General features: G+C 49.4%; 1 protein-coding gene across 2 annotated transcripts in view; it reads right to left on the bottom strand.

The window, feature by feature from the left end:
* Positions 1-1,050: 1,050 nt before the first annotated feature.
* LOC116944319 (E3 ubiquitin-protein ligase TRIM33-like) overlaps positions 1,051-24,253 on the bottom strand; it is a 36,444-nt gene continuing 13,241 nt past the window's right edge. Inside the window, exons 3-21 of one of the 2 annotated variants that reach the window (XM_076068557.1) lie at positions 23,055-23,199; positions 21,823-21,958; positions 21,202-21,318; positions 20,892-21,006; positions 20,209-20,355; positions 19,501-19,621; positions 18,550-18,696; positions 16,738-16,904; positions 15,432-15,596; positions 14,910-15,035; positions 14,265-14,436; positions 13,760-13,832; positions 12,668-12,923; positions 12,161-12,263; positions 11,801-11,957; positions 11,258-11,399; positions 10,575-10,649; positions 10,079-10,231; positions 1,051-9,710 (exon numbers count right to left, since the gene is read on the bottom strand). In XM_076068557.1, coding sequence (XP_075924672.1) covers positions 9,177-9,710; positions 10,079-10,231; positions 10,575-10,649; positions 11,258-11,399; positions 11,801-11,957; positions 12,161-12,263; positions 12,668-12,923; positions 13,760-13,832; positions 14,265-14,436; positions 14,910-15,035; positions 15,432-15,596; positions 16,738-16,904; positions 18,550-18,696; positions 19,501-19,621; positions 20,209-20,355; positions 20,892-21,006; positions 21,202-21,318; positions 21,823-21,958; positions 23,055-23,199 — 3,051 coding nt within the window. In that variant the 3' untranslated portion in view covers positions 1,051-9,176. The remainder of the gene's footprint in view (positions 9,711-10,078; positions 10,232-10,574; positions 10,650-11,257; positions 11,400-11,800; positions 11,958-12,160; positions 12,264-12,667; positions 12,924-13,759; positions 13,833-14,264; positions 14,437-14,909; positions 15,036-15,431; positions 15,597-16,737; positions 16,905-18,549; positions 18,697-19,500; positions 19,622-20,208; positions 20,356-20,891; positions 21,007-21,201; positions 21,319-21,822; positions 21,959-23,054; positions 23,200-24,253) is intronic. The other variant, XM_076068558.1, reaches the window with a different exon arrangement.

The raw sequence follows: 24,253 nt of genomic DNA on the forward strand, positions 1-24,253 counted from the left end.
ACTGCTCCAGTAGTCTGAGCACCAACGGTCAAAGGCCACTCAGAATGTGGCCTGGCCAGCACCCCCAGGAATCATCCACGTGGAGCTCCCTCCGGTCACTGGCACGACAGGGACTCCAGGTTAGGGGGCATCCATTTAGTACGTACGCATGGAGGGGGTTAACCCAAATGCGTACGCTTGCATATGGGGCTCTACTGACAATACGCGTAGGTAACGGGGGGGGGGGGGGGTGAAGCCTCGATAATAATGTCAACATCGGCCTTCAAATGAGCCACAGTTCAGTTTATTCAGCTCTGTAAGACAAGTACTACCGAGAGAGGTGGGACTGTGGGAGAGGTGTCACTTGTGTGCCACCGTACCCCTGACTGCGAGCTATCGCGCAGCTCTTCAAAATAAGTGGCCAAGGTACGCAACTGAATTATTTAATGCAGCCGGCGGTGGACTATCTCTGTTTGCTTAAACGAGACAGCCTCCCTCGCACAGCGCCACCAATGGGTTCAGGCCAACGCACCAGCAGGAAATATTGGTTCATGTACTGGCCAGTAACCTCAAGCAGGTATCCAAACAGAGTGGATTGGGGTGGATAATTTCAGTGGAAAGAGATGAACTCTCTGCACACATTGCGTTGTGATGCGATGGGATTGACTCGTGTGCAAGGGATGTGGTGTACACCTAGCAGTGGATTGATCATGGCAGATGTATGGATGTTGAACTTATTTTACACTGTACGCAGCCAACCGTGCTAATCGGAGGCGCGAGGAAAGGACAACAAACTAAACACAAAAAGCAGTTTGAAAGAAATGCGCTTTCAATTTATATTTAAAAGCATTGCTCCAGTGGCTTTCTAATAGCGGAACAGCGTTCCAGACGGCCGCAGAAGCGCATCTGAAAGCACGTGATGCGGTGACCCTTTTTGTTCGATAGTTTGCCAAATGCCGCTGCGAGGATGACCGGACTAAACGTGATGATGATAACTCGGATATCAAAAACATCTGCTTTTGATACGAATAAACCATAAGGCAATTCTTTAGGTGATGAAGAGAATCGGTGTTGTGTTCTTTTCCATTTGCTTTATTAACTTGAACTGTGAACTTACAAAGCACAAAGTAACATTGAGTATTTTTTTGGGGCCTTGTATTAAGACATTATTTTTCTAGTTCACTTAAAAACGCTTGAGATTGTTTTATTTTTCTCGTTTTCTGAAAGGCTCAACGCTCAAATCAATCCCAACACTTTGAGAAGAGCAGAACCATTTAGACGAACTTGCAATACCGTATAAAACAGAAAAACATTAACGATAAAAAGTAACTCGACAGTGAATCTAGGAAGAATAACGAGACTCAAAGGCGTTTACATTTACAAGCAATTTTTTTACGAAGATAAGTTCCCAAAACGACTTTTACTCGAGTCAAGGGTTCACGCTTTGCAAAAACATTCATAAGAACTGGAGCGTAATTTTACAGTTCAACATCCCCTCTAGAAGGATTGCATTAAGGTTATTTAGATAATTTTCAGCCGCTATAAAAATGTCCAAATGATGGGGCCACTTTGTTGAGCGATCATTCGTGGCCAGGTCGCTTATGAAAAATAAGTTAATATTTTGGTGAGCTTTGCCTGGTAGGATTGGCATGGTTTAGGTTTTATTTGTATGTGTTTGGGTGATTTGTTTACCTTTCTTAGACTTTGGACGATCGTATTCTGGGTTCTTTCGGTAAAGTCACGTATCAGGGAAATGATAAAATAATAAAAATAAAACAAAATTCTTATGACGTTTCGATTGCAACACAAGCAATCATCATCAGGTGTGAAAACCACAGCAAGAACATTTTGAAAAAAGTGGCGGTTTTATTTTTATTATTTCCCTTCTACGTGACTTTACCGAAAGAACCAATATGAATCGCTGCAGTCACGAAAGCTTTAAATCGAAAATTTGGACGATCGTGTTTTGTATTGCTGTTGTAACGTTCTTAGCCTCCCCTACTGGACATGTGAGAAATAGCTTTATAGCTCATCGGATTCCTCCAGTATAAATATGATTCTGATAAAAAATAGGCACCACTTTGGAGGAAGTCAACAGTGGCTACCTTACATAGCGACTGAGGCCCAGCCACAACAAACGGAGATGCGAAGTACCACCCCCAATATTCCTCCGTAACAGTTATGTACATCTTACAAAATGCAAATTTATTCATACATTGATGGAAAAACAAGTATTCTCTATTTGGTGTAGAAACTATTAGAACATCCGATTCAGCACGGCACGGCTGGCTAACGTACGGCGCAAAATAAGTTCAACATACAGTACATACAATCACCGAGAAAACTCTCCAATTAACGTTTTGAAAATGCTTACTTTTTTAAATAAAACAATTCTAATAAATTGAAATAAAATGAAAGAAACAATTAAAACACGACGTTTCGGAGGCAAAGCAAGCTTTCGTCTTCAGGTGGGACCAGTAACAGCAAAATCGCTCACTTGGTGCAGCGATTTTGCTGACTGGTCCCACCTGAAGACGGAAGCTTGCTTTGCCTCCGAAACGACGTGTTTTAATTGTTCCTTTCATTTTATTTCAATTTATTTTAATTTGTTTTACCTACGTGACTTTACCGAATAGAACCAAAGAGTATGAATCCTTGCAGTCACGAAAGCTTCAAAATATAGAAAAAAATTCAACTTTTTGCCAAAAGGCTCATTCGCTGGAATTAACGTGACAGCTCTGAAAATGACCTCAGGATGGGAGCAACTTGGGGAATGGGGAGGCTTTGTCTAGCTGTGGGACGCTACAAGCTGGCCGCAACAACACAAGGGTTAAGTTTGGCGAAAAAGTGCTGCAATTTACCGCAAATTTGGTACAAAAATTCTGCCCAAAATTTGCCGGCAATGTACTTTTGCGCCAAAACACGGAGCAGTTAAAAAAATCACTTTCAAACTTGCCGTTTATTTATTTACATTACGATTCGTGTCGTTTTAACCAGGAGGCATGGAAAGGTTACATGTATTCCTAAGCCACGTCACTCATCGTTTCTTTACTCATTGCCCATTCGTGTACATTAGGTGGATGCCACTCGTAACACCGGCTAAGCACGCACGCACCTCGACAGTAAAAAATATTTCTAACGTTGGCTCGTTAATAATCCACAATGTTCGCCAAATCTGCCTTATTACAGACTCCTACGCAGCCTACCTCTACGCGGTATTGGTCGACATTTTATATACTTCGTTTTTGCTCCTCTGTAATTTCCTTCTCTCCCCATAAAATCACTGCCAGCCCCGACGACGACTCGGACAACAATGGCCGTGTCCGAATCAGTGGGGGGGTGGGGGGGCTCTCCCCAAAATGAATTTCAACCTCTGTTGACAAAACGAATCACTTTCCAAGCGACTTTCTGGAGCGCCCAGTCGGAGCGCTCCAGTGACGTCATCGCGGTAGCATATTTACAGCGCACAGGTGAAATCTGCAGCGACTTTCCGCGTGCAAACCAAAAGTCAATTGAAAGACTGGGAGGGGTTCTCCCTCCGTCCCTGGGCTTGCAGGTTGCTTGCGAAGAGTCTTTAGTGTTGAATGGAGCGGGGTTGCTGCTTATTAAAAGGGCGCAATGGATTAATTAAAACCCACAAACTCACGGATGTGATGTCTACATAGACCATCATGGGGTGATGTGGTTGTTCTTCCCCCCCATTGATATTCATGACAGCAACCGAAATTCACGGTCACGTGGTGGAGTTAAACGATAGGGCTTGGGCCAGTGCACCACAATTACAAATGGAATAGAATGCCACATAGCTACACGTCAAAACACAACACACACGCATATTTGTACACGCACACCGAGGTGAAGTACTCACACTCGGATACAAACAGGTAAACACACACACAGATAGACGTGCCCTTACACACGTGTCCACACAGACCAGGATACACGCACTTATAAAACAAGGGATTATTGTGACGTTGAGCAAAGACATTCACAGTTCTTCAGTGTCAAAATACCACAGCAATGGCAACAACATCGACAGACTACTCAAGCTGGCCTGAACCCCACCACCTCCTTCCCCTCCACCTCTTATTTCACCACTATCACTTCCTCGGCCACCACCACCTCCTTTCTCCATTACCACCACTATGTCTGTGTCCTCCATATAGTAGAGCGCCGATTCAATTAAAGGATCTTGTGTGTCCCAAATGGTAATGCGGATCCAAACTGATAAGACACTGGTTTGGGTGCGATGTGCACCGAGCCTGATGCAAGTGCTGCGGTGTGGTCACCGCCGCCTCGCGTCGAATGGCAGCCGTTGTTGTTGTTCTACTACGTGACAAAGGGAGCTCCGATTCAAAGTAACCATGCTCTCTGCGCCGTGCGCCGAACGGTTCAGCTATCATCAGGCAAGACCAGCATGTATCTGAACGAGGGTGAGCTGGTCACCTCGGAAAGCCTTAGCGTGGTGGCTGGCTCGGGATGGTGCTTGGGATATCCAGTATTATTGGTTCAGTCACGGCAGTCAAACGGCCGTGAAGAATACCGCTACAACCAATGAGTGTACCTGGCCCAAACTCTTGCCACTAACCCTGATCCTATTCGTCCCGTTTCTCTGCTCATGGCTATGTCGCGCCCATCAACACAATACCAACTTGCATTTAAATTGTGCCCATAAGGGAACAAACGTCTTTAAGAGACCCCCTGATGGTAGCTTATCCTGTGTGGCACAAGGTGAACACAGCACCGGATTGAAAGTGGGCATTCGTCTGTCAATAGGGGGGGGGGGGGGTGAATGTTACGGCTGGTTTACTCAATTCAGATATTTAAGTCATCTTTTCACATTTGGTTCATTACCACTGGCACACAAGGCCCCCCCCCCCCCCCCCCCCTTTTTTTCAAACGTCTTTAACTTCCCCCGTGAAGCAGGCAGCAAATATTTCACAGTGAGAACAGCAGCAGTGTTAACCAGGACGGCCGGGGGGGGGGGGGGAAGAACCGCGAATCTCTGTGACAGGCAACAAACTCGCAATCGCTTGGTCGTCTCACCGCCCCGCTAACACGATCCGATGACCGCCCACCGTCAGCCACAGCACCAATTGCGATTGGATGCGGCGGCAACTTTCCAAAGCGGACCCCCCCCCGCCCCCAACGGACCCGAAACGTCTCCCGTCAATAACGCACTCGCTCGAGTGAAGGAGAGGATGCGGGCGCGAGGCACTGCGATCAGTTGCCGAGTGGCGCTATCTGCTGTGTGCCGTGGTGAGCTGTCTCCCTGTATATCACGGACCGCTACGGAGGAACTGCTTTCCAGAAAATTATTCTGAATGGTTGTGTTACAACATGTGGATTGCACAAGACATGAATTCCCCTAATTGCAAGATGCACCCCCGCAACTTTGGCTTCAAAATATTGGAGGGTGTGGGGGGGGAATGTGCATTATAATTCGAAGAATTCAGTATATATGTACATACACGAAACAGCTACAGTGATACATCCGCTATCTGTTGGCTCAACGGAAGGAAAGTAAACCAGATATGGAAATCTGGTTGTGCATTACTGGTCACGGCGGCGAACTATCCTCGTTTAATGTCCATACGAAACCCTTGACGTTCAATAAAACCCTGGCTCCATCCGATACAGAAACCCCATCACTGCGTAAGATGCAGAACCCCCGTCACATTGGCCAATCCCACTGAATGGTGGTTTATATATATAAGAAAGATTTTACAAATCCAAATAAAATGCTCGTTTAAAATCCACTGGAAGTCACGCAACAGATGCAGAATCTCTACCAACAACCAACAATGCACTGCAGCTGCCATGTGCATACATACATATATTAGGGATGAGCTTTTCATTACACGTTCTTTGATATGATTTTTGGATTAGGGGCAATTTGCATATTTTATTTCATATTGTCGTATAATAGAACATTATTCCACTTGAATAACTTTTATTGTTTATGCACAAAATGAAGTCCTCTTTAATAAGTTTAAACATTAGTATTTTTTTACGTAAAATTCCAACAGTAAAGCAAAAACTTGAATTAAAATTTGTTATATTTCAATAATTTACCCACAAGTCACATCTTCTAACGTCTAAACGCTGGCACTTTTGGCAGGAAAAGCATGGAAGTGACATCACTTCGTAACACAAATGAAGTCACTTTTATGTGACATTACATTTTTGCAACGATCAGATTTCCTTTTTTTTACAGATCCAAAACTCTCAATGTCCAGGATCATAAAATGAGGAATACATCCCTAATATATACATAAATATACACCGTTCGCACATGCAAACATACACGATCTATCTTTCTCCGTAAAGATCAGTGGAATCTGCCGCTGGTGCATTTTAAATATCCGTTCGGCCACGACACAATCGTTCACCAAGGTCTATCGACATTTGCGTCGTCGCAGAGGGACCGGCAATGGGTTCCACAAGTGTTGTTTGTTTAAATCTTCGCTGAGCAGGAGAAGGCTTTGGGTCCTGGTGATGATGCGAGCCCTTTTGAGCAAGGCCTCTTGGTCGGAACATTGACCGTTTCTGGTTCAACGTGAAACAGGTATCGTTCCGTCATAAGCGTTTTGTTTGTTTGGATTGAAACCCACGGTATTCACAAGTAAACACAAATATATACAGTGGGATTCAATTCCCGGTCGCCGGTAACATCAAAGTACTGACATCGTCATTATTACCAACGCGGTCCTTCCAGGGCCGATAACACGTGTATCGCTTTGCGAGACGTCAGAGGCGGTCGTCATACAGACAAATTTGTCTCCTGCCAAAGGAATGTGGAATTTACGCTGCCGCCACTGCCGCCAGAAACAGACTCGTCGTTACGTCCGAATCACAACCGGTCGCTTGCGAGAAAGTCTCGTTCCGCCGGTGGGCGTCGCTTGCTCGTCATAGCGGGCAATCATTCTCCACCCGCTGCTGGATGAAGAGTGGTGTTGCGAACCCTGCTCGGGACCCAGTTAGAAAGCTGCTTTGGATAAATACGGTTTTACAACCACTCCGCTTCAGTAAGGTGTAGAGGCGCACCACTATGAGCCTCGGGAGGGTGATATTCTCGGATGGGCTGCGATTGGCTGTGCAACGATGGTGTCGAGTTGTGCAAAATATGTTTTGGCTGTACTAGGTCACTAAGCAGATTCGCATGCCGAGTGTGATGATACACTAGTTGAACGTGGGAGATGGCAGTTTTTGGATTTACAACGATAACATTTCACAACGATGTAAATTGAATAATCGTGTTCATTTCTTTGCAGATTCACTGCTGGATGAATGCCGCACCGTGTCCATAGGGGTTTGTTTGACCATACTAGGGGTTGTTTGACCACACCGCACTTGGCAGTCCTTGGCTGGTGAAAGGCGAGCCCCGGAATGCTTCAGATATCACTCGCCCACTGATGTTAGCCGTGGCTGGCGGCTGAACTCTGGTCGCTGGGTTCACAATGCTGCGGTCTACTCACTGCGACACTAAAAAATAAATAAAAAATCGCTCGGTCCGCACATATCGTGAACAGCGGTAACATTTAAATTTCGCTAAATGAGTGAGTAAATTTTAGGAACATTAAATAGAAACTTTATAAAATTTTACAAAAGAAAAATACACAAAATAATGAATTACAAATGAATGGCGATTATATTACCTTTTTTTTATAAAGACATCCTAAACATAAAAAAATTATAGAAGATAGTAAAAAACTAAACGTAAAATCAAGGTCACAATTTTAACGGTAGCGTTTAAAAGTATGTTTTGTAAATAATAAATATACGTCAAAATAAATGTATTTAAAACTGAACATAAATGATGATTTTTATCTGGTAGAGTAAAATACAATGGTTCATTGATCAAAAAAATATACATTTAATTAGGCTAGTTAACCTGAAGAAACGTTATCAATAAAATAAAAAAATATATTGCGACAAAAACGTCAATTTTGGTAAAAATATCTAATCGAATGTTCATTTAAAATTTTAAACACGAACTAAAGAAAAACGAAATAGCACCAACAGAATGTGGGACTAGTTTAATTATTTGTGGGGGGGGGAAAAAAAAACCTTTCAGTTTCAAACCCTACATGAATCTGAACCCACTTTCACGTCACACACATCGACCATGCGCAAGGGATGTCAGTGACGTGCCGCTGTAATTGTTTAAATTGTGCACTGGACTGAGTCTCCAGGCATCGGGTCACAAACGCGCTGATCATTTACAGGAGTAGGCCTTAGCCTGTGACCAAGTCACCTGGAATGTGTGGCCCATTTCGTCAGATCTCAAGATGCTTATTCAGGGCCGAGACTGGATAGCGCACCGCGGTGCAAAACAGGCGTTATAGGCCGTGGGGCCACGTGCTAGGCAGCAGAGGGAAATGTTGAACTCTATGATCCCAGCCCTTCACCGACCCGTACCAACCAGAGGTGAAGCATGGTCAAACAACACCCACGTAACCACGTATATCGTTAAACCTGTTCCCGTGAACATCGTGATTAACAGTGAACTTTCTTCCTGGTCCATTAAAATGAAGCAAGTACCGTTTTATTATGTTTCTGAAAGAATACATTTTTTTCAATGACTCTCAGCGAGATACTTTCGCAGGCGAGTAAGACCAAGGTTTTTGTTTAAATCTCCAGTGTTCAGCCCTGAGACGTGGCTGAGAATTCCACATTCCTATGGTGGGGGAGCAAGGCTATTCATTGGACAACCACTTTTCACTTCCCCCACAAAGCGGGACATATTTTATCGACCCCCCGAGGGTTGATTGGCTGAGTTAAAAGTAACATTGCAGTTAAAATGCAAGGCTTTAGTTAATGCATACCCCCACGTGGCAGCATTAGACTGTAACAGTATTTACTAAAATTACTCACTTCATGGTCATGTTGCATTTTTTCCCCCCCTTGAATACAGATCGTGTCAAAACTGGAGCGCCGGTGGTAATGATACAAACAATAACAAAGCAAATCTACACACGTACCCCTATCGAACTCAATCTTAATGCGACTCAACACCAATTCCCCACGTGAATCAATCTACTATCGAGCCAATGAATCTCTTATGGCTCCGCCGGCTGGATCACAATGAAGAGCTGACATCACCCCATGCATGCTCACACACACACGGCGTGCCCTCCCCCCACCCCGGCCCCCCAGGCCACTCAGCGGACCCCGAGTCAAACCGCGCTCCTCCATCACCTGATGTGAACCGGCTTCTCATCCCCGCGCCCGGCACGCTTCTTCCGCCGAGGCTCAAAGTCCTCGTCAGACGTCTCGATTTCCCCGTCGTCATGATAGTCATCGTCATTGTTGTTCAGCTTCCGTCTTCCGCCCTTCTTCTTCCCTCCCGGTCCTCCTCCACCGGGGGGGACGGCGGCGGTGAAGGTCGGCACTGAGGAGGCGGCGCTGGCCGGGTTCGGCGACGGGACCGACGACGGCCGCGGAGGCGACGAGGAAGAGGACGAGGCCGAGCGAAGAGGCGTGGGTGGCAGCGGCAGCGGCGGCGGCGGGGACGACGACAGCCACAGCAACGACGGCGGCAGCGGCGGCGACGGTGGCGCCGCCGTCGTCGTTAACGCCGACGATGACGCCGAAGAGGTGGGAGGGCCGTCTGTGCCGAACACGGACGCCGGCGTGTTGGGCACGCACAGCTGCGGGTAAAGCCGGGAGAGCGTCTCCTCGAAGAAGGACAGGACGGACAGGCCCGCACGGCCCACCTCCGAGTCAGGCTGCGCGCACAACAGAGAGACACGCGGGGGGGAGGGGGGGAGGTGTACGCAGACAGGATTATGGTTAATAGGGCATAGGGGGGAAGGAATGGTTCTGGTTAATAGGGTATGGGGGGAAGGGATGGTTCTGGTTACTAGGGCATTGGGAGGGGGATGGTTTTGGTTAACAGGGTACAGAAAGGGGAAATCTTTTTGCTTTACTGGAGTGTGGGGGCGGGGGTTCCAGTTCCTGGCGCAATGGGCGTCAAAGAAGATTAACAAGGCGGTGATGATGGCAACGATCACTGATTGTGACGATTGCGCAAACGACGACGAGGACTGCTCCTGCGATGAACGTGACAACGGCGAAAGCGCCAGAGACCAGTCACCTCGTTGAACTTGGCGCAGTTCTTGAAGATGAGCCGCACGTCGCTCACGAACTCGGCGGGAGTGTGGTAGTGATCCATGTGCTTCTTCTGCAGCTTCAGCTTGATGGTCGACAGGTCCATGGGCTTGCGGATCGTCTTGTAGTAGCTGGGCACCTGGAGAGCGTGCACGCACATAAACACACACGCATGTACGTAAACACGCGCCCATGTAAACACGTACGCGCGCAAACACGCGCACGCACGCAAACACACACACAGACGCATGTACACACACACACACACACGTCCGTGTCTACACCGCGTTTACACGAGCAACTGTGTACATATCATGGTTGAGGAGGATGGGCGGGGGGGGCATGGCAGGTAGACTCACAATCCCTGAGGAATGTGGAATTTCCACCACTGGTCTAGGGCTGTAAACAGGATAGGAGCTCTGCCCTCAACTTATGGTGCGCACACACACACACATGCAGGGTGAGTGTATCGGGCTGTGTACCGAGTGGCTGACGGGCTCGTGAAATGCCGCACTCAGCTCGTGGCAGAACAGGTGCAAAAGCAGCCGCTCACATTTCTGCACACAAGCACACGCACAGACACGGATACACAGGCCAGCGTAAATTCAAAAAAACACACACGTGGGTATACAGTTGCACTGAAACGCTTCACCCGTGACTTCCGATGTAAAGCTTGAGCGTGTCCTTGATCACGTGCCTGTGCCTTGGCATCTGTGTGACCATGCGTGCTTGTGATCACATGTAGATGGCCACCCACCCCCCTTGGTGTTCTGTGCCGGCCTTCACCAGGTGCTCTCTCTAATAGCACTTTCTTCAACAGACCGTCAAAGGTCATTGTACATGTGTTAGTGTAGTGGGAGTGTTAGTACAGCGGTTAGCACGCTGCGCTACGAATTTGGTAACCCGAGTTCGACTTCCACTCACAGCCGACACCAGTGACGAATATCGAAATGGGTCCTGGGCCTCCCCTAGGTCAACTCAGCCTCAAAAGAGTACCTGGTGCAATATGTAAACATCGCCACTATGGAGACAAAGGCGGCCAGGCAAGGTGCTGACCACCGAATCTCTCGTGTGCCGTGGCCGGCCTTCACAAAAGGCGCTCGCCAACAGCACTTGCCACAAAAGTCAGTTAAGGTTATACGGGTGATCTTTGTTGCGTGCGTACACGCTGGTCGGGCCCCGAGAGCCCCGGAGAGAGCAGCAGGGGGGTCTTGCGCTTCCCGTCCAGCCCATGCTGCTGATCCTCGCTGTCGTACTCCATCTCTGGATTCCCCACGCTCCGGCAGAAAGCACACAGCCATTCCCCGCTGAGCAGGGAGCAGTGGTGAGCAGCGGGGGAGCAGAGATAACACTCATTAACAAGAGCAGCAATATCATAATAATGACAACACACAGTTTCTAGACCGAAGCGGACAACCGTGAACACGTGTGTAAACACCAGCAATGGAGACACAAAAGCGAGCACATGGGAGTACATATTAATTTGCTCGCTCACACACCCGATCACTCGCTCACCCGCCCTCTTCGCTCACCTGCCCTCTCACCGACCCGCCCCCCCCTGCTCACCCTCTCGCCCCTGGCCGTGCCTGCCCGCCCAAACCCGCCCAGAACCCACCAAAACACGCCCGGCCCGAACCCACCCGCCCAAACCCACCCAAATCTGCCAAGCCGAACCCGCCCGCCCAAACCAGACCGCGAGCCCACTCACGTGGGGAACGAGAGCAGGGCCGGAACGTGGCAGCTCAGGTGGAAGACCTTGGGGCACCGCTCGCAGCAGAGGAGGTCTCCTCCGTTCTGACACACACCGCACCAGTCCTCGTTCGGGTCGTCGTCGTCCGCCGAGGCATTTGCCTCGCCCCCGCCGCCTTGCCACGCACAAAACATATTGCCATTGTGCTCAAGGACAGAATTTTCAATAAATGTATTTTATATATGTTTGCTGTGTGAGCAGGTTTAAGAGGTTTGTAAGGAAGCTTACGTTGTTACCATGCCACCGACCTTCAAAACTGAGTATAATTTAATGAACGAAACCAATTGGGACGAGAAAGTGTAAGCGAGCGGCTCCCACCTGTTCCCCCTCTTCCTGTGCTGCCGCTCGTCACTCCCCCAGCCCCCTCAGCCGAGCCGGGGTTAGAGGTCGGGGGTGTGAGGCTTGACCCGCGAGAACCGAGCTTCCACCATCGCCGCGTAGGGGGAAGCATAAAACCAAACACAAACGCAGGGGAACACACGCGGTGAGTGTCGGGTTCACGCATGCAAGAAGAAACAAAGATTCCAGAGATAAACAATACATTTGGAAAGTACACAAAGCAGTGCAACCCTTTGCGGTAGAGAACCGTCTGCACAAGTGGACATCATAGAGCCATCTCTTTGATCCCTTCAAGTGACCCATGGTTGGGACATTATGCAGCAGCACTGATTCATGCTGCCACTGAAAGTGCCACGCTCAGCGCTCTTGACCTTTTGAACCACCCGGCCGGATAAAAAAATATATACACACACACACACGAGCGCCACACGGCACCGTTCGCTTTGGCAACCGCGACACGCACCGCTCCCCCCCAGCCAGCCTCACCATGCAGGAGCGCCGCTTGCTGGGCGTGCTGCCTTCCGGCTTGATGCGCACTTTGGTGGTTATCGTTTTTGTCGTGCCACCTGCAGTTCTGCTTCTGCCGCTGCTGTGCGACTGCTGCTGCGGCGGCGGGGGTGGCGGCGGTGGGGAAGAGTGGCGGCAGGCGTTGCCGTGGCTGGCTGTGGTGCCGGGCTCCTGCTTCACGTAGACCTGCTCCACCTTCACGATGGAAATGTGATCCAGCGGATCGCCCATGGCACTGTTGGACACGCAAAAATAACCGCTCGTTAACATATTAATATTTATTTTAAAAAGCAATTAAATCTGGGAGGCACCTTCGTCAAGTCACTGCTGGATGAAGGCCTCCCTACGGCGTGACTGGCGTTGCGCGGGGAATTGTTTTGGTTTCTGTTGGGCTGTACGAGGGTGGCGAAGCGGCTTGGCGTGCCAAGCTTGAACATACATTAGGAATTGTCAGTCTTGGATTTGCAGCATAGAAGAACGTTGAGTAAATCAATTAATATGTATTTTACGTACCAAGATCGCCCTCAATAAAGTAGTGCATCGGTGCACAATACAACGGGACGGGAACGGTACAGGGGGGCGTACAGTAACAGGAAAGAGAAAATAAACTCTGTGACAACCTCAGTGGCTGACACCGACCGAGCAAAATAAAGTGTAACCGTGTGCAACAAATAGCATAAGAAAAGTAAGTAGTAAATAAAAGAAATAATGAGTAAAAGAAACTGGATTTTTTCTTCTTCTTAAATGTTCTATTTTATTGGGAGGGCAAGCGGAAACAGATGTGTCGTGCACAGGCTGCAGAATTGAGCAGCGCTCGGCGCATTTTCGGGCGCGATGTAACACCAAGAGGAATAATAATAATAATGTTCCACCCTTAGTCAACATTCACTGCTGGATTACACAGGAACACATGTACAAATACGCGCACACACACGGAGGCACGCAAAAATACACGCGCACGCACAGGAATACAAGCACAGGCATGAGCACATCTGGCACACACACACACAAGCAGTGCGAGGAGGAGGACGACGAGCAGCAGTGATAGCCCGAGGGGGCGAGTGATGGTACCTGGCTCGGCTGCCGTTACTGGAGGCGCTTGAGGGTCGAACGGGAGCCATGTGAGACGTCGAGTTGACGGCCCCTGTGTTGGCACAGACAAACAAAGACCCCCCCCCCCCCATATTGCCTTAACAGACTGAGGGCAAGTGCAGTTAGCCATCACCTATTAAGGCTGGCACGGCACACGAGGGGGTGGGTGACCAGCACCGCGCCCGGCCACCTTTGTCTCCCTAGTGGCGATGCTTACACACCGGACCAGGTGCTCATTTGAGGCCGAGCCGATTTAGGGGAGGCCCAGGACCGGTTAAGATAATCTTCACTGGTGTTGGTGGCTGTGAGCGTGAATTGAACTCGGGTCACCGAGAACAGGGGGAGAACATACAAACTCCACGCAGAGGTGCCCGAGTCTGGAGTCGAACCCAGGTCCCTTCGCCGCTGTGAGGCACCAATGTTCCCACTGCGCCCCACCTTGCCGCCGCTGCGCCACCCCGGCACGACCGCGGTTCAAAATTACCGTGCAGGTGCAATGCACCCAGGTTGGGCGACTGCACCGACGGAGGATGGGGCGACTGCGAGCTTGACCCCGGGGAGGAGAGGTGGGCGGGGGGGGCGGCCGTGGCGCCGTGGGACAGGTGGACGGGGGGGGGCCCGTCTCGCAGCAGCAGCATGCCGCCAAACTCGTCCAGCTGTGAGAGGATAGAGTGTGGGGGGGGGGGGAAGTGATTAACCAATCTCGCTTCACACACAAACACACACACAGTCAATAACTATTTGAGTCAAAAACTCATCTTGAGTAATATGTATATATGGTGAGGGAGGGAGCGGCGGTTTGGTGGCTACCAGCGCGTCCGTGCTACAAAGCCAGTCACCCGAGTTCGAGTCTTAGTTACGGCGAAGTGAGGGATAAATGAACCGGTCCTGGGCTTCTGCTAGGTTGACTCAGCATTAAAAGAGAAACAATAACGCAGTGTGTAAAAACATCGACACTGGGGAGACATAGTTGGCTGAGCATGATGCTAACCACACACCACCCCCCCCATTGAGTGCCGAGCCGGTTTTTAATAAGTGCTCGTTAGCAGCTCCTGCCAACACTCTGGTCAAGGCTACTCACGGAGAAGCTGTATTTAGTGTGTGTGTCGACAGGTGCCCACGAGCTCACCTGTATGGGAGGGATGTCGGGTACCGTGGGTAGGTTTTCGGGGTTAGTGACGGACGGGATTGATGAGACACCCATGGAGAGGTGGGAACCACCTGTGGGTCCAGGTCCCCCAACCCCCGCAGAGTGCTGCAAAAGGAGCACAAACAAAGATAAAGATCCCCCGTAGAGCCCTGAACAGAATGTTGGGGCAAGTGCTGTTAGCAAGCACCTATGAAGGCCGGCACGGGGGGGGGGGGGGGGGGGGGTGGTGGGTGGGTGTCTCCCCAGTGGCGATGTTTACGCAAAGCACTAGGTATTCATTCAAATAATCCTCACTGTGGAAGCCTGTGAGTGGGAATCGATCTCAGGTAGCCGGGTTCATAGCGCAGCATGCTAACCACAACACTACACACACACACAAAACCACATGCACGTAACCACACGTAAATGTCCCCGCTCCCCACCAGTTGGCTGTCGTGAGGTGGACCCTCCCCCCCACCCTCCACCCCTCCCAACCCCCTGTGTCCCCCAACCATGTCTCACCTGCCGCATGAGTTGGGGGGGTACCCCTTGCTGGCTGGAGTGGGGTGGCGCTGACCCCCCGGGAATGGATCCCGTGGAGAACTGCTGCAGCTGCTGCAGCGGGTTAGGTAGGGGTCCGCAGGGGGGCCCCCGTGAACTGGGGGGCAGGGTGACCAGCCTGGGGGGCTGTGTGGTGGGTAGGGAGACACAGGGGTACCACAGTTATATAAAAGACAAAGATCCCCCGCCCCACCGAAAGTCTTTAGCAGACTACTGGGACAGGTACTGTTAGTGAGGACCTATGAAACACATATAAACAAAGATCCTCCATATAGCCTTAAGATATTGTTGGGGCAAGTGCTGTTAGTGAGCACTTATGAAGGCCAGAATAGCACAGGAGGGGGTGGGTGGCTAGCACCACGTCTGGCCCGCTTTGTCTCCCAAGTGCCGATGTTTGCACACCGCACCAGGTACTCATTTTAGGTTGAGTCCAATAGAGGAAGCCAGAACCCGTTCAGATAATCACTGGTGTTGGCTGTGAGCAGGAATCGAACCCGGTCACCAGGTTCATAGTGCAGCACGCTAACGGTGACAGTACCACTCCTCACTAAATATAAACAGACACGCCCACAGATGCAGACAAACGTACATATACAAACGGAAATATCTCTTGTGTAGCCTTTAAAAGACTGCTGGGGCAAACGTTGCAAGAAATAACATTTTTAGGATAAGGCACATGATGGGATGATTTAAAATGAGCTCAATTGACACGACTTAACGGGGTGTTTCCAACTCATGCCCCGATTATGAATACGGTGCTTTAATACAATTCCCTGGATATATTATTAAGAAATAGGAACTGTCAACACTTGAGGATGCTAACTTACCACACAGTCTCTGGATTATCCGACACTTTGGAAAATAAGGTGCACCCCAAACTTTTGGGTCATTTTGAAGAAAGCCCTTTATATAATCAAGAGACTACCATCCTAATAAGGACAGCAGTCTTCCAGAAGGCGGTTGTGACCGCGCTGCTTTGCAATGGGGGAGACAGACGCTCTGTGGACGTTGAATTCCGAACGGCCAGTGGTGCCGTCTTCTGCCCTCTGCGTGGTGATGGACCGCTACGGAGGAACCGTCTACGTTAGACCATTCGTCTTCTGGAAGACGAATGTTTTCACCCCGATTAGAAGACGCATCCCCCAACTTCTGCTTCAAAAAACAGGGGTGGAGGGGGAAAGTGGGTCTGATAATCTCAATAGCATGCTAGAACTATTTTTGCTATTATAAATAATAATAAGCGTCATTCATGTGCTGTGTGGGTTACCTGTGCACTATGATATTGCAGGATGATTGGCTGTTGGTTGACCATGTGAACGGAGGTGAGCGGTCGTTGCGGTGCATGCTGGGAGGACGGCTGCCTGATGGAGGCGGCCAGGCGGCTCAGGCGGTGCTGCATGTGCTGCAGGCGCAGCTGCGCCAGGTTGATTTGGCCTGACAAACAACATCACCACCATCATCACCACCATCACACGACTGCCACCATCTGACATCACCCCACTACCATCGTCATTGTTAAAGGCATCATCGCCATCATCATCTTCGTCGATGTCATCAATACTAGAATTAACACTGTCGGTAATGGCTTTCCACTGCTGTGGCAATCATCAGTGTTGTCGTCTGTATCGATATCACTGACAGCATAATCATCAGTACCATCAACGCTACCAGTGTCAGTCACCATTCCCATCGTTATCATCATCGATGTCAATATCATCACTACAATCAGCATCAGTCCCTACCACCAACATTGTCGTCATTATATTATATTCTTGGTTCTCTGTAAAATCACGTAGAAGGGAAACAATAAAATAATAAAAATATAAAACAATAAAATTCTCACGACGTTTCGACTGCAACACAAGAAATCATCATCAGGTGTGAAAACCACAGCAAGAAAATTTGAAAAAGTGGCGATTTTTTTTACGTTACCACCACGGAGAGCGATTTGGCAGTTATTCAGATGGACGAGTCCATCTATGTTCGGAAAAGAGGGGGGAGACGAAAATAATGGATGCGGTCTGAAAGCCACCGTAAGCGTGAACAATCAATTAAGACCCGAAATTGGAAGGATTTGAGAAACCATTTTGGGTCTTAATTGATTGTTCACGCTTACGGTGGTTTTCAGACCGCACCCATTATTTTCGTCTCTCCCCTCCTCTTTTCCGAACATAGATGGACTCGTCCATCTGAATAACTGCCAAATCGCTCTCCGTGGTGCTAATGTAAAAAAATCGCCACTTTTTTCAAATTTTCTTGCTGTGGTTTTCACACCTGATGATGATTGCTTGTGTTGCAGTCAAAACGTCGTGATAATTTTATTGTTCTATATTTTTATTATTTTATTGTTTCCCTTCTACGTGACTTTACCGAAAGCACCAAGAATATGAATCCCTGTAGTCACGAAAGCTTTAAATCAAAAATTGTCATCATTATCATCATCATCTCTATCATCAACATCAACAACGCCACAACCATTTATGTTACAGCCATTGTCATCAACACCAGTGTCAGTCTTTATCTCTATCACCATTACCATCAGCACAATCACTACCATCATTATCATAATTACCACCATCGTTATTAACATCTTCACCAGTGCCATCAATATCATCAGCAACGTTACCATCGTCAGCACCGTAGCAATCCGTATATCAACTATTATCAAACCTGCCCGCAAAGCATTATGAACATTATCAACATATGCATGACATCATGACGATGATGCTAACCATAGCTTAATAACAAAAAATCTTTATCCAGGAAATATTCGTAGAGTGTGAAGACTCTTTTGATAAGGGTGCAGCTATATTCGGTTGTTCAGCAAATTCCATGAATGAGTTTGGATTCGTGCGGGAGATAACCCAACACGCACACGAGGGGGTGACACTCAAATCTCCGCACAAATGGTTTCAAGAAACCATTGCAGGACTGCCTTGCATCCCAAGCCTACAACAGCCAGTAATGCTTAGACAGTCTACCATGCAGAAGGACAAGACATAATCACGCATAGACTCTGAGATGGGGCGCATTTTAGAGTGATTGGCCGCAGGGCTCTGCCAACGGTCACGCAACTCACCCTGCTGTGCCGCACTGCCCCCACCGCCACTGCCGGCTCCACCCTCTGCCGTGGGTGGAGCCATGCTCCCCGCACTCTGATTGGTCATGTAAGATTGGGTTGCATCCCTTCCGGGCCCAGTCACAGGGTTCTCCATCACCAGTGTTCCTGTGGCACGCACATATACACCCGCACACATTTACACGCATATATGTATAAAAAAGGCAAAATTCCCCACGTATATCCTTAGCAGCAGTGTGCAGCTGCATTGCGAAGCAGAACGCAGCAGCAGTGGGTAGCAGCAGTGGGCAGCAGCAGTGGGTAGTAGCAGTGGGCAGTAGTGCTGGGCAGTAGTGCTGGGCAGTAGTGCTGGGCAGTAGTGCTTGGCAGTAGTGCTGGGCAGTAGTGCTGGGCAGTAGTGCTTGGCAGTAGTGCTGGGCAGTAGTGCTGGGCAGTAGTGCTGGGCAGTAGTGCTGGGCAGTAGTGCTGGGCAGTAGTGCTTGGCAGTAGTGCTGGGCAGTAGTGCTGGGCAGTAGTGCTGGGCAGTAGTGCTGGGCAGTAGTGCTGGGCAGTAGTGCTTGGCAGTAGTGCTGGGCAGTAGTGCTGGGCAGTAGTGCTGGGCAGTAGTGCTGGGTAGCAGCAGTGGGCAGAAGCAGTGGGTAGTAGCAGTGGGTAGTAGCAGTGGGCAGTAGTGCTGGGCAGTAGTGCTGGGCAGTAGTGCTGGGTAGCAGCAGTGGGCAGAAGCAGTGGGTAGTAGCAGTGGGTAGTAGCAGTGGGTAGTAGCAGTGGGCAGTAGTGCTGGGCAGTAGTGCTTGGCAGCGGCAGTGGGGCAGCGGCAGTGCGGCAGCAGTGGGAAATAGCAGTGGACAGCAGCAGTGGTGCAGCAGCAGTGGGCAGCAGCAGCAGTGGTGCAGCAGCAGTGGTGCAGCAGCAGCAGTGGTGCAGCAGCAGTGGTGCGGCAGGCTCACGCACCCAGGTTGAGGACGTTGCGTGCCCAGAAGTTGGGGTCACAGTAAAACCTGACGACGCCGCCGCTCAGCGCCGGCGTGGGGTCGCAGGGTGCTCGCAGCACGCGGCGCAGCTGGAAGAAGATCTGTGCGAAACAGATGACGGCCACCACTCGTCAGGCCTTCGGGAAACCAGACGCTCCAACCCGGAACCGCCACAAGTGCGAGTTTTGGAAGCTCTTACAAGCAAATTGAGCACAGGACGCACATTTCATTTCATTTCGGAATATGCCAAACATCACATCACGTACAACATTCACGGGTCTCAATTGAGAATCCAGGAAGTGAGATTAGTGTTTGACCGCCGGCCATCATTGCTTCGAAAGACACTGGTGATGTTAACGATAACCACATCAACATCATCAGCAACGTCCATGATCTATTCGCTGCTGGATGAAGGCCTCCCCCTCCCCCCCCGCCCCGGCCGTCACCACCTCTTACGCTATCGCAACGGAACAATCAATCTGGCTCTTCCTGCACACGGGCTGGTAGCATCGCTCCATCTCTCTGCAGTGGACATCGCCGAGCGTCGGTGCAGATGGTGACAATAACGATGTCGATGGTAGTGCCAAAAAAGCTGATGTTGATGATGAGGATGTTAACGTCGACTGTGACGACGAAGATGCTGATGATGATGATCTCGGTGACGCCGGTGATGGTGGCGGCATCGCACCAGTCTCTTGCTGTAGAGCAGAGCGAAGTTGCTGTGCGCCGTCAGGGCCCAGCGCGCGAAGTTCATGACGTGGTCGACCTGGCGGGACAGCAGCATCACCTCCCCGTGCTGCGCCTGCAGCCGAGACTGCCGCTCCCCCGTCAGGGCCTACACACAATACACACACACAGTACATTTACACACACACACACAATACACACACACAGTACATTTACACACACACACACACAATACACACACACAGTACACACACTCACACAGTACATTTACACACAGTACACACACACAGTACATTTACACAAAGTACACACAGAGAGTACATTTACACAAAGTACACACAGACAGTACACACACACTACACTACATGTACATAAAACACACACACACACTACATGTACATAAAACACAAAGATACCCTGTAAACAATTTAACAGACTTTTGGGGTAAGTGCTGTTATAGGATGCAACTATGAAGGCCGACACGGCACATGAGGCAAGTGCTGATTTTCAAACACAACACCAGGCACTCATTTAAAGTTGAGTGCAACTAAGGGAGGATCAGCCATTCGACCGGTTCATTGTGGAGGCATGCGGAGGCATGCGGAGGCGTGCGGAGGCGCGTGATGCCGCGTGGAGGAGTGTGACGGTGTGTAGAGAAGTTGGCTGCGTCTGCTGCTACTCCACCTCAAGCTGCTGCAGTAGGGCCTTGCCCTTCTTGTTGATCTCGTTCATGAGCGTGTAGATCGCCACCTTGATGTCGTGCTCCACCTTCCTCTTGCTCTCCTGCACCTCGTTCAACCTGAGCACACGTACACACACGAGTACGGTTATGGGTGTGCGTGAGTGTCTGCGTGACAAAGTTTTAGCGTGCACGTGCGTTCGTGCAAGTGTCGCCTTCACACGTCGTTTCGCTAACAGCACATGCCCCGACGGCCTTGTGCAAGCTATACGGGGGATCTTTCACAAAATCAATAACGCAGCACGCCGGTCTCACCGGTTCTGCACTTGGTTGGCGGCGATTTGGACGTAATTCCTCTTCTCTTGCAGCTTGGCCATAAAGGTCTCAATGATGGTCTTCTGGTTCTGAAAGGCTTCTTCCAGAAACTGGTACCTGCCGTGCGACGGGAACCAAAGCACGCACGCGCGCACGTAAGTTCCTATGTGTAAATATTGCATGTACTCACACACGCAGCAACAACAGCCATCGTTTAGCAACACCAAGTGGCAATGACGTCAGAGCGTCGCTTGTGCCAGACTATGTACACTTTCAGGCCATACATGTGAAATGTGTTGAAGACATGCTGGCAGGACACAGGGGAGGTCCAGGTGTTATAGGTTAGGGTGACTGACATGCACCACTTGGATCCTGCTCTGCTACCTCGTTGCGTTTTAAACCCTAATTACAATAAAGTACACTTTCTCACAGCCACACGTACAAGCAATAACGCCCACTGAATCATTCACGCTCAACCCTACTAAACAACTTCCCCCAACCAAAAACACCAGTCAACCTGACCACAAACAACAACAACAACAAGCGCAAGCGCGCACTAAAATACCGGATATAAAAACAATAAATCAGCAGCATCAGGTGCCGGCTGCAGCCGACACACACCTGTGCTCCTTGTGCTCCAGCAGCTGGCAGTCGCGGCAGGTGAGGCGGTCGCACGTCTCGCAGAACAGCTTCAGCTGCTCCTGCTTGTGCACGGGACACAACACGGGGCGCTGGCCCGACAGGCCCAGCAAACCGTCTACACAGGGGGGCGGGGCGGGGGGTGGGGAGCACGGTGTGAACCGTCGGGCAGAGGCAGACGTAGACGCAGGTCAATAACGAAGGTGACACGGGGGGGGGAGGGGGGGCGGGGTACGTGGCGCACATTTGTAAAGGTCTCGCCATTTTTTCCATTTGGGTGCGTGATGACGCGGCCCAGCGGCAGTGCGTTAGGCCGCTTGTTAATGGGGTTCGCTGTTCGAAACCGGAAGGCCACCCCGGTTAATGCTAAACCTGTGTAACGAACTCTAAAACACGACGGGTTGTCTGCTCCGCAGCGTGCGTTACAAATGTACCGCGATGTCATTCGAGAAAAATATACCCATTGTGTAACGGCATCAATGTCCAAATTTGAAATATTAACTGCAAATTACTGGGATTATGCACAGCAAGGTCACGCTGTGATCCTGCACACTGTCTGTGGAGCACAGCGCCTTCCTTTGTGATAGCCCAGTGCGAGAAGAATCGCACGAATACCAAATGTACTCAGTTCTTGCTATTATTATCATCATCGTCCAGGGTTCATTTTGAGCACCAACCCTCAAGAAGCCTCACAGAGCAGCGCACCTCTCGTGTCACAGAATGGTTGCGGAAGGGATTTTTGTACAGGACTTGGCGTGAAAAAAATCCTTTCAGTGACATGGCTATTCTTTATGTAGCCACGGATATTCTCCGGAGAATTATAACTCTGAAACCAGAGTTATAATTCTCCAGGGCTTGAATTTGGTCCAAATAAGTGCGAAACCAATTTGTACGTGATAGTTTTTTTTTATTCTTGTGCAGATATTGGTGACCAGGCTGAGACCATTACCTCCCTCCACATGAGAATTCGGTTTAACCACAGGCGGCTGTAAAACCCGGATTTTAACCCAGGAACTAGGTGGTAGCAGCTCAGCACTTTGACCTCTCAGCCACCTGGTGGCCCTCTTAACAGAATTGATTGTCATCGATCAATCAACGGATCGATTACAGAGATTCACCCCCCACACCAATTCACTGAAATGTCCCGGTTCAACCAACGCCATTGCTACCATCACCATGACAACCACCATTGCCGCGCCCCCCGAACTCCTCACCGGCGGTGTCATCCTTAAGGCGAACGGTGTGGTCTTTGGTGAACTTGACACGCTGGTGCGCCTCCACGCACGTGCGGCACAGCCACTCCACGCACTCCACGCAGAAGCCCGCTGCCTCTGCGTTATCCTCGCAGCTCGTGCACACCTGCTCCGCCACAACAACAACAAACAAGCTGGTCAGCAGGGCCACTGCCATATTCAGAAAACTCAATATAAAAGTAGTGGCATTACAACATCCACACAATGTTCATGGGCATTGTCTAGAAATAACAATTATCTTTATTTACGAAAACTACTACTATTGTATTTAACCAGGTAAAGGCAACTCAGCTATTGGCCTTTTTTCAGAGGCGACCTGGCCACGAATTTTTGCTCATTGAATTGGCTTATATCATAACCAGACGTGTGAATTTCTCGAAGCCAAATAACCCGAAAGCATGTTTCTAAATGTGGAGGGAAAAAACAGAGGTACGTGGAGAACAATCCATGCGACCACCATGGGGCTTGTCAGGGTCCAGGATCATACAGACAACCTCCTGTACACCAGGTGAGGGAGATAACATCTCGCCAATAAAGCATCAACAATTCTAGATTTGAAGCTTTCGTGACTGGAAGGATCTTTGCAGTCACGAAAGCTTCAAATCTAGAATTGATAACCTCTACGGGGAGGGCTTTCACCTATCTATTAGAGCTTTCAACAGACAACGGGACAAGAAGTCACAGCTCATCGAGATGCTGACCTTCCTCAAAAGATGCCGCGACAACAAGGTAATACCCATCGCTTTCACACTCACATCTGCTGCTGTATCCTCACCGAATTCTAAACAGATTATGATGAAGGCCAGCCTATCTTTAATCTCAGAGAGGATAAGACTACTCCGTTTTGAACTCGATACTTTAAACAGGACTCTCCTACAAGCTCATTTAACGTTAACACAAAAAATGTCACCTTCTGATTGGAACCACGTAGACAAAATGACTGCTTCTTCTGCCGATTCACTTTCAGTCAAATGCAAAGCTAACCTGATTTCTAAATTCAACCACCTATCGAAGAAGAACCCAGTCCCACATATAACAAAACTAGACGTTAACAAAATCGTCATTAATCAAAGTAACACCCCGATTTCGGACAATCTGAAAACAGTACTGGCTAGAGGGCTAAATTTTGCTGTCACCCCGAAACATATTCCTGTAGATGA

Source organism: Petromyzon marinus, chromosome 21, assembly GCF_048934315.1.
Source record: "Petromyzon marinus isolate PM22_M1 ecotype Great Lakes invasive population chromosome 21, UKy_Petmar_22M1.pri1.0, whole genome shotgun sequence".
NCBI lineage: Eukaryota > Metazoa > Chordata > Hyperoartia > Petromyzontiformes > Petromyzontidae > Petromyzon > Petromyzon marinus.